The sequence below is a fragment of the Orycteropus afer genome, unplaced genomic scaffold (assembly GCF_000298275.1).
Source record: "Orycteropus afer afer isolate SDZICR_OR568_19922 unplaced genomic scaffold, OryAfe1.0 scaffold00068, whole genome shotgun sequence".
Taxonomy (NCBI): domain Eukaryota; kingdom Metazoa; phylum Chordata; class Mammalia; order Tubulidentata; family Orycteropodidae; genus Orycteropus; species Orycteropus afer.
Genome location: NW_006921655.1, coordinates 1658167 through 1668561, shown reverse-complemented (window position 1 = coordinate 1668561; position 10395 = coordinate 1658167). Strand labels below are relative to the sequence as shown.

The window sequence follows — 10395 nt, the reverse complement described above, 5'->3', positions numbered from 1 at the left end:
CACTTTTCATACAGCAGTTCACATATACTTTGTCTCATGTCATTGACCAAAATTTACAATGCAGCAGCTCCCCTCCCACTTCCTCCCCATCCAAGGCTGTAAATCTTTATAGAAGCAGATCACCCATCTTTCTTCTGCGGAGTGGCTGGTTTGAACCACTGACCTTTTTGGTTAGCAGCCAAATGCCTTAACCACTATACCACCAGAGCTCCTTGGAACATAGTAAACCGAAAAAAACAAACTCAACTGTGGTCAAGTAGATTCTGATTCATAGCGACCCTTCCTTGGGTTCCTGAGGTGGTATCTCCACAGAAGTAGTTTGCCCAGTCTTCCTTTCTAGGAGTGGCTGGTAGGTTTGAACTGCCAGCCTTCTGGTTAGCAGTCAGATGCTTTAGGCACTACACCACCAGAGCTCCTAGGAGCATATAAGGAAGGTGAGAAATGTACTGGTGCAGGGTGGAAAGGTCAAGAGAGGTCAACCCATGCAGGGCCTCTTAGACCTGGGTGAAGACTTAGCTTATGTTTTATTCTACAGACAGTGGGAAGATACTGAATTATTTTATGTAAGGGGAAGGGGTGAAGATAATCTCTGAGGAAGCATAAACTAGTGGGGCTTCTAAGTTGCAGTCTGATGCAGTTTGGTGAGGTTACTTGTGATCTGGAAGACTGGGCTGTTTCCCCAAATGTGTCTTCAGTAGTGGAGGACTGCCTTCAGTAACAGTAATGTACTGGGTTTAGCAGCATCTAATTCTCTCCCTCTAGCTCCGTCAGACCATGATTAAGTTCCTTCAGGAGCACTTGGCCCCCAAGGCCCAGGAGATTGACAGGAGCAATGAATTCAAGGACCTTCGAGTGAGTTGTGAGGCCCAACCCTTGGGGCAGTGGGGCAGTCTGTGGGAGCTGGGCTGGGCTGGGAATTGCACTCAGTCTTCTGGTGAGACCTCCCTGAAAATGTTGCCCCTTTCTCTGAAGCATTTAAGTCTTACTGCTTGCTGCAGCTGGGCCAGGCACCTGTGACTGACTGGCTGCCTTCTCACAGCTCACTCTATTCTGTTAACAGGAGTTTTGGAAGCAGCTGGGAAAACTGGGAGTATTGGGCATCACAGCTCCTGGTGAGTATCATTCTTTTTCCTAAATAGAACTTTTCTTGTGTGCCCTTTAACACAGTTCCAAGCAGCCAAGCGGGTCTTCAAACCTGTTCATTCTGGCTCAAGCCCCCTACTAAGAATTTGCCTTTCCACCCCAGATACCTGAATCAGAATCTACATTTTAAACAAGACCTCCCAAGGCAAGGCAAATATGAATCACCTGGGGGTCTTGTTAAACTGTAGATTCTGATTCAGTATATCTGGGGTGGAAAGGCAAATTCTCAGCAGGAGGTCAAACCAGAATGAACCAGTTAAAAGCCCTGGTTTCAAGAAGCAGGAAAGGAGGGAAAGATCATGCTCAAAGAAACTCAAAGCTCCCTCTCTCTTGAAACTGAAGAAACTCTCATTGACTGTCAACTTTATTTGTAAACCCCTCCATTCCATAAATGGCTCATGGTGCGTCAGTTATGCTCACCCAAGCCAGTTATGCTCCGCCATGCTCACCACAGGCAGGGTTAAAATAAGAGTTTATGTGCTTTTCCTGTCATTAACCTTTTTTGAAAAGTTTATACATATAGACACACACATGAGCTGAGTGAATAGCTTGAAAATTCTGTGCCTTAGCAGTTGGTGGGATCACTAAAGGTATGAGAATACAGGTTTATTGAGAACTGGGTTCATTGTCCAGACTTATGGAATACTAGCTGCACTGCAGTGAATTATTTAATATGACCCTTTCAGCCATAGTCTTTGTAACTCCCTGTGGTAGTTCAGTTTGTGTGTCAACTTGGCTGGGCCTGGTTGAGTGGCTGGGCAGCTGGTGATAGTTACTGGCAATCAACTCCATGGTGGGATCTACCACAAGCAGCTGAACAGCTGCCTTTGGGATGTGGTCTGCTTCCTGTATATAAGGAGAAGCCTTGGGAATGGTCTCTAGCATATGGCACGCTTGGACCCTGCATGTAGCTGTGTCATTGCTCAGCAGCCTGCTATGCTCTGCCAACCTTGGGACTTAACAATGGACTTAAGTTAATGGCCTGCCATGTGATTTGGTAACATCGACTGTGCCTTTTTACTTGTCAACCTTGGGGCTTCTCAGCCTCAGCAGCTAGCAGCTGTCTGAGTGAAGAAATGCCTCTAGCTTCAGTGGGCTGGGAGCAGGAGGCAGAGCTGGACCCCAAGGTTGAGGGGCTTTTACCCAGCCCCTAGAGCCTGGCACTTTGAGCTTGGACTTAAAGCCTCTAAATTGTAAGAATAAACTCCTGTTTGTTAAGGCCATCCCATTTGTGGTATATTCTTGTCAGAGCAGCATTAGGTAACCAGAACACTCCCATAAAGTTGTTGTTGTTGTGTGCTGTGGAGTCGGACCCAATTCATAGTGACCCTTCCTTGGGTTTCCAAGGCAGTATCACTACGGAAGTAGATTGCCCAACCTTCCTGCCGAGGAGAAAGTAGGACTATGCAAATGTGAGGTGTTTGCGGCCTGCCAAGGGGATGGATAGCTTGCTAATAATGTAATAAGGTCTATGGCATCCTTGTAGAATGCAGGCATACAAATAAAGTATATGGACACCTAAAAAGGGGATTGCTTAGTTTTGCCATCCCACTAGGCTTAAAATAAGCCATCCCAGAGGTGGAAAGAGAGGATCTCATTACTATCAAAAAAGAAGAACTGGGAGCAGAGCATGTCCTTTAGACCCAGGATCCCTGTGCTCAGAACTTCCTAGATCCAGGAGACAGAGACTTGTAGCACCAGAAATGAGACAGTGAAAAGACAAGAAATAGCAGCAGAGAAACGGCAGCAGCAGAACCAGAAGACTGGCGATTGACAGCATGGTGGACTTTCTGGCCATGGAGTGAGAAAGTTGAGTGCCTTTAGGGCAGAAGGCTTGCTTTAGGAGTGGGATGTCTTTGAGCATTTGTTGGGGGAGCTAGGTTTGCCAGTCCACAGAGCTAGAGCTCAGCACCTTTGGACTGAGGCTCACTGATGGAGTGGGGTGCCTCTGAGCATTTATTGACACAACTAAAAGAGCTTTGTGACAGTTGCTAGAGCAGAGCAGAGGTGAGGGTCAGGGCAGAGAGCCAGAGAGAAGCCTGCCTGTGGGCATGTGTTTTGTTTACCTAGTGCCACTCTGTTGGGAAATATACCACAAATGAGATGGCTTGAACACACAGGAATTTATTCTCTCACAGTTTGGAGGCTTTAAGTCCAAGTTCAGAATGCCAGGCTCTAGGAGCTGGGTGACAGCCCCTTCAACCTTGGGCATCAGCGCTGCTTCCTGTTCCTGGCTCACTGAAGCTGGAGGCTTTTCTTTACTCAGACAGCTGCTGGCTGCTGAGGCTGACAAGCCCAGGGTTGGCAAGGAAAAAGGCACAGTCCCAGTGTTACCAAACAATATGGCAGGCCACTAATTCAAGTCCAGATGAAGTCCCAAGATCAGCAGGGCATGGCAGGCTATTGAACAACGACTTGGCTACATGCAGGGTTCAAGTGTGCCAAAAAGCTAAAGACCATTCCCAAAGCTGTTTCTTATATACAGGAAGCAGACCACATCCCTAAAGCAACTACTCCTCTGCTCATGGCAGATTCCACCATGGAGCTGACTGCCAGTCTCATCATGGGGAATAACTACCACCAGCTGCCCAGCCACTCAACCAGGCCCAGCCAAGTTGACACACAACCTTAACTACCACAGCATGGCTGAGGAGAGGCTCAGGGCCCAACAATGCATGGGAGAGAAGAACACAGGGAAGATATGGGGAGGAAGTGAGAGGAGAGCTGTTGTACTGTGAGAGATTACAGTCAATGTCATACGACAAAGTATATGTGAACTGCTGTATGGAAGATGAATTTGCTCTGTAAACTTTCACCCAAATCACAATAAAATAATAATTTTAAAAAAAAGTCTCTGGGATAAAGCAAGAGTTGTAATGACTGCACCACATGTCAGGTGACAAACAGCAGCAGGCAAACCTGTTCTTTGCGCTTGTAAGCAGAGTACATGGAGTCAGCCTGATGACCTTGCTGGAAGTAAGAAGCAAGATTCTTATCAATGTTTCAGTTTAATCTGTGCTGCTGTTTCCTCTCCCCTGTGCCACCTCCACTCGCAGTTCAGTATGGAGGCTCAGGCCTGGGCTACCTGGAGCACGTGCTGGTGATGGAAGAGATATCCCGAGTTTCTGCAGCAGTGGGACTCAGTTATGGTGCCCACTCCAACCTCTGCATCAACCAACTTGTGCGCTTTGCAAATGAGGCCCAAAAGGAGAAGTATCTTCCCAAGGTGAGGAAATGGGAATGGAGAAGCAGCACACACTGATGTCAGGGTGCAATCATACCAGCTACTAGGTACCCTCCCCAGTTGGTGAGGGCCAATCAGATTTGCTTTCTATAGCCTGCTGCCCTGAACCAACTATGATTAAACAATATGATTAGAAAAGGGCCAGAGATGTGCTTTAAAATGGTCCAGTCAAAAAAATCCTCCAACAACAGAAAAATCCACTATCTAAAACAGAACAATCAGAATGTAATTAAAGAGAATGTTGACACTTTGTGGGAAATGTAACTAATGTCACTGGACAATTTGTGTAGAAATTGTCAAATGAGAAGCTAATTTGCTGTATAAATTTTCACCGAAAACACAATCAAATGTTATTTAAAGAAACAAAAGAAACATTAGGAAATCTAAAAATTTGGCCATACTGGAAGAAAATTTACAATTTAATTAAATCACACAGGAGTTTTAAAAATGTAAGTCCTCCAAAAAATAAACAAATTTAACTTAAAAAAAAAAAAATCAAAATACGGCCAGAACTCCTGGGATTAGACTCAATGGACAACATTTAAAGAGAATTGTTAAGAAACAGAAGAAGACAACCAGCTTCCCTTGCAAAGGAGTCCTTTTTAGCCTGTCAATACAGAGCTTCTCTCGTAGGACTTCACCAATGCCCTGGTCTGAGAAGTTTGAAGGGGCACAATGTGAACAGGCAAGAAGCAGAATTAAGAGTGAGCTCTCGTAAGGTGCTTTTGAAGTCATAACGAGGCCCTTTGCGATTCTCCTTGCAGCTGATCAGCGGGGAGTACATTGGAGGCCTGGCCATGAGTGAGTCCAATGCAGGCTCTGATGTTGTCTCCATGAGGCTAAAAGCAGAAAAGAAAGGTGAGCTTGAAAGGGCAGAGGGACAGACTTTTTCAGGGTCTAGTGGTACAGTGATTAAGCACCTGACTGCTAACCAGAAGGTTCAAACCCACTGGCAGCTCCATAGGAGAAAGATGTGGCAGTCTGCTTCCATAAAGCCTTGGAAAACCTATGAAACAGTTCTACTCTGTCATATAGGGTCGTTATGAGTCAGTCAAGTTGATTTGATGGCAACTTGAGAGAGCAACAAGTGGGAGTGGCACTCAGTTATGCCTAACTGGTTCCTAACTGCTTCCCAAGTAGGCAGGTTGCTCAGCCTTAGGTCTGTGTGCTCTCTGAGCCAGGCCAAGACAGCTTGAGCAAACAGCCAACTGCCTATCCTTAGGAGATCACTACATCTTGAATGGCAACAAGTTCTGGATCACCAACGGCCCCGACGCAGATGTCCTTATTGTTTATGCCAAGACAGATCTGACTGTTGTGCCACCTTCTAAGGGTATCACGGCCTTCATTGTGGAGAAGGTGAGAGTGTAGGTGGGTCTATCTGCAGGGAGGTGTTTTGACAATGGTCCCAGAGATGGTTGCCATCAGTCTATCATGAGTATAATTACTGTTGTTTGCTCTGCCAAGACTCCCTGGGGTGGGGATAAGGAGGAGAGGAGATTTTGAAGAAGACTGAAAGGAGAGTAAACTAAAAGTAGAGTCTAAGGAGAATCCAAGGAGGATAGCCCAGGTCTGAAGATGATGGAGCCATCCAGAGCCAAGTGAGACAGAGAGATCTGGAAAGAGGCCTGAAGGGAAGCTGCTGGATTTGGCAATCAGTATGTTAATAGTAGGAGCTCTGGTAGTGTAGTGCCTAAGGCATTTGACTGCTAAACAGAAGGCTGGAGGTTTAAACCCACCAGCCACTCCTCACAAGGAAGACTGGGCAATCTAGTTCAGTTGAGATACCACCTTGGAAATATGAGTTGGAATGACTCGATGGCAGCGAGTTTGGTTTTTTTGGTATATTAACAGTGAACTTGTGGAGACCAACTGTGGGAGGCTGACGTGTGAGGTAGACAGAAGTGGAGACTACACCTTCAAAAATGTTGGCAGTAAAAGCAAGAGGAGCTGATATTAAAAGTTTGGAGTTTGAGTTGGTTTTTAAGAATGGAGGCAAAGTGAACAAATTTGTCAATATGAAAAGAAAGGAAGATAGGAGAGAGAAACTGAGATGTGTAGGAAAGAGTAAGTAAAACCCAATGGTGAGTTGAAGTGGCAGGTGTAAGGACAGGCTACAGGTGATGGCAGAGGAAACATCTGCCTAATGCTTAAAGTAGGAGGCCAGGGTATCTGTGGGGGTGGGGGGAGCTGGTTGAGTCTAATGAGTGTTGTAAAGGTTTGCAATACCTTCCTTAAGATGAGGCACAGCAGCTGATGCAGAGAAGAAAACTGAGTAACCAAAATTGCCCAGCAGAGATTGAAAATCTCAAGGTCGTGTAAAATCTAGAGTGTTAGCCTGGAGGGGAAGGGAGCAGCCCTTGCTTATACTCTACCTGAGCACCTGTCAACATGCATAGTATCTAATTAGCCAATTAATCAAAGCAAGCAGGAGGCTGAATTGATCGAGTGGGACTCAATCAGTATGACTGGCAGAAGAACAAGGGGGCAAGTGAATTGAGTGGGCTGTTGAGCATGTCTTGGAAATGATTTTCCCTGAAGGAAGGAAACAAAGTCAGGGAGGGTAAGGAAGACTCAAGGGACTGGGTGTTTCAATAGGAAGGACCACTACCATGAGAACTGGGGAGAATGCAAGCTAGCAGAAGAGGCAGTTCGGGATCAGGGTGGGCTGTTAGGTCTGGAGGTTTTATAAGTGGAAGTCTCCCCAAGTCCAGAGCAGGCTGTGGGAGTAGGTACTGGTGCACTACGCAGGTGGAGGGACTTGATGGGAATGTGGACATGGTCCTTGGGGCTTTCCCCTTACTTGGTCCCTTTGGGAGAGCTCATCTGTAATCAGGGCCACCTTTTGTTTCCTGTGAAGGGCATGCCTGGCTTCAGCACTGCCAAGAAGCTGGACAAGCTGGGGATGAGAGGCTCTAATACCTGTGAGCTAATCTTTGATGATTGCAAGGTTCCTGGTGAGTTTAAAAACCATCTGAGTAAGTTGAGGAAAGCCAGACTCAGTGGAAGGAAGGTAATTCAGTTTGAATATAAGCATTTTCTCCCCTGAAGTATAATGGAATTTGACACCATGTGGCATCATTGGAGATGGGCACACCAATTGCTTGTGAATGAGACCTAATGAACTATGAGTTAGGTGCACTCTGGGCCTCAGCCATAGACCATACTGCCCCCATGACCTGTTCTCCTCAAAAAGTATGCTTTAATTGAGGGAACAGAAGGGTAGCATTTGCATAGGGAGATGGCTTGGGGGACAGGAATGCATAGGAAAGAAAGACACAGGGAAGAACTACAGGAAGGAAGTGGGAAGAGAGCTGTTACATTGTGGGGAGTTGCAATCAATGTCATGAAACAAAATGTATATGAACTGCTTTATGGAAAATGAATTTTCTCTGTGAACTTTCACCCAAATCACAATTAAAAAAAAAAAAAAAAGTATGCTTTAGCTACAAGGACCATGTCAGGAGAAGAATCAGTGATGACCCTTTTGTCAACAGGAAAACTCAGACAGCAGGAAAGGCAGGTCGGTGCTGTGCAATTTTGTGTAGTTGGGTTCTTGCCCACAACTGTAAAACACCACCCTGGGGGAGATGCCTTTGGGCCAGAGCAGATTCAACTTAAGGGAAAGAGTAATTCTTTAGTTCCTTTATGAGTACTGGTGTCAAAAGAACTAGGGAAGGCCTTGTGTGCTATGTACACACACTTTGTGCATTTCTCTCACAGCTTGGGGGTGGCATATGCACACCAACTGATGTCTCTGTCCTAAGTCATGGCTCTTGCTGTCCAGGCCATTTATTGCAGCACTTGAGGTTACAAATCCAAGTGCCTTCAGTTCAAGAAGTTAAAAGAGAGTTCCCTGGCTGCCTGGACATCAGCAGAGAGGAGATACACCCACCCCCACCCCCACCCCAGACCCCCAGATTCTTTGAAGTGATGGTAGCAGGAAAGTAGGTTCACTGTAAGAGAGATGGTGGCTACATGTACATAAAGAGCAAGTTTCTGAAGATGGTAGCCACCATCAAAGCTGTGTTGGCTCAGGGGTAATGTGCCCTGAAGGTAGAGTCCAGGGAACCTGACCCTGCTGCTCTCAGCAGACACTTCATGACAGGAAGGACTTTGCCTACATGTGTGTGTGCCAGGAATCTAGCTTTTCCCACTGGCTTTGCTGTCCTCCTCTCCCCTGCTTTTGCCATCTTTCCCTGTTTACCTTCAGAATTTGGGGGAGCTCTTTCCTCAGCTTTCTTCACAAGTGGGGCCCAGAGAGGGATCATTATGTGTGGGTGTGTGAGTGTCTCAAATTACGGCAACATTTGCAATGATTCACTGGACAAGTTGAACAAAGGGGAAAAAAAAAAGAGAGAACAGTTTGATGACTTCTAAACCAAACTGCTTCTCTTGTTCCCATCCACAGCAGTCCAAAAGGAGAAGGGAAAAGATCAAACAGTTTGGGGCTTTGTGTCTGGTCTTGATGATGATGCGAGAGTCCCTCCAACAAGCTCCTATTAGGAAGTTCCACTTCTGACCTGAAGTGGTAAACTTGATCCTTTTCTCTCTCACCCAGAACCCTACCTGTAGGTCAACTGACCTATTTAAGTACCTTTGTGTGAGAGCCACATTACCAAGCCTAGTACCTTTTGTAAAAGTGAGGAGGCTGTGGACAGTCTTCCTCCCCCTGACCAGCCCTTTTCCTGACAGCTGCCAACATCATAACCAACCTGAATCAGGGTGTGTACATGCTGATGAGCGGGCTGGACATGGAGCGGGTAGTGCTGGCTGCAGGGCCAGTTGGGTAAGTGTGAGGAGCTGGGTTCTTTCAGGCTCCCTGGAATGTGGTGCCTTTCTTCTGACGTGCCTCTGGGTGAAGTTGAACCATCACCCTTTTGGTTAGCAGTAGAATGCTTGACTGCTCGCACCATTCAGGGACATCAGGTCATGAGGAGGCATAGGGAAAAGGGAGCGGCACTTCTTGCCCTTCCCTTTGTGGGGGCAAAGGGAGCTACCTCCTGGCCGTTGCACTCTCCTAGGGACAGAAGGAACCTCCTCCTCCCATGCTTCATTTCTTCACTCAGAAGAGAAGTACTTTTAGGTGATAGTACTGAGGCCTAAGGAGCAATACTGCTTCATTACTCAGGATGTGAAATGGTGGAATGCCTGAGCTCTAATGCTTGTCTATCACCCAGGCCCTACTACTGCCATACCTGGTCTCAGGAGAAAGGAGCACACATGCTAAGCACCTGGTACAGTAACAGGCAGTGGAGATGAGTTTCTTATGCTTCTGTTCTCCTCCCTGGGGCTCTAGTTCCTTATCTTGTTCAGTCTCCCCCACATTGGCCTTTTGCTGCCCACACTGGCAGTGGTGGGACAAGGAGGCGCCTCCCCAATGTATTTCTCCCTCTGGCAGGATTATGCAGTCCGTCCTCGACCACGCTATTCCCTACCTACACACAAGGGAAGCCTTTGGCCAGAAGATTGGCTACTTCCAGGTGAGTGGCATGTTTGGTTGAAATGTACACTTTCAATGGGTTACTTATTTTCTCAGTGAATGAATGAGAAGTGGAGCATGTACTGAGCACACTTACTGTCCTCTAGCAAGATTAGATGAGATGCTTGAAAGGTAGCCTTCTTCACCATTCTTCCTGGCTTTGGAAGTTTTTAGGAAATTTATCACATTGTCAACTCAATTCCTGTTTAGGATTGATTAACTACATTCTGAGACATTGTAAGTTTGGAGGGTGAAGTGTGCAAGTTGTGGGTAGAACCAGTTGCTGTCAAGTTGACCAACTCAATGGCAACCCCATGTGTATCAGAGTAGAACTGGGCTCCATAGGGTTGTTTTTAAACTGTCATTGTGATGAAAATGTACACAACAAGACACTTACCAAAGAGTTCTGGCAAGATGGCGGACTAGGTAGAAAGACCGCACAGACCCTCTTCAACAAAGAAAAGGGAAACCAATTAACACAGACACAGAAGATAATCTTGGACCCCTGAGCCTTGAAGGGAAGGAT

At 46.4% G+C, this 10395-nt stretch overlaps 1 protein-coding gene across 1 annotated transcript in view; it reads left to right on the top strand.

The window, feature by feature from the left end:
• The window catches only part of IVD (isovaleryl-CoA dehydrogenase), a 26541-nt gene that overhangs the window by 5096 nt on the left and 11050 nt on the right, over positions 1 to 10395 (top strand). The window contains exons 2-9 of the mRNA XM_007940449.2: positions 763 to 852; positions 1061 to 1112; positions 4200 to 4369; positions 5152 to 5245; positions 5610 to 5746; positions 7248 to 7344; positions 9083 to 9176; positions 9789 to 9870. Of these exons, the coding sequence (XP_007938640.1) occupies positions 763 to 852; positions 1061 to 1112; positions 4200 to 4369; positions 5152 to 5245; positions 5610 to 5746; positions 7248 to 7344; positions 9083 to 9176; positions 9789 to 9870 (816 nt within the window). The remainder of the gene's footprint in view (positions 1 to 762; positions 853 to 1060; positions 1113 to 4199; positions 4370 to 5151; positions 5246 to 5609; positions 5747 to 7247; positions 7345 to 9082; positions 9177 to 9788; positions 9871 to 10395) is intronic.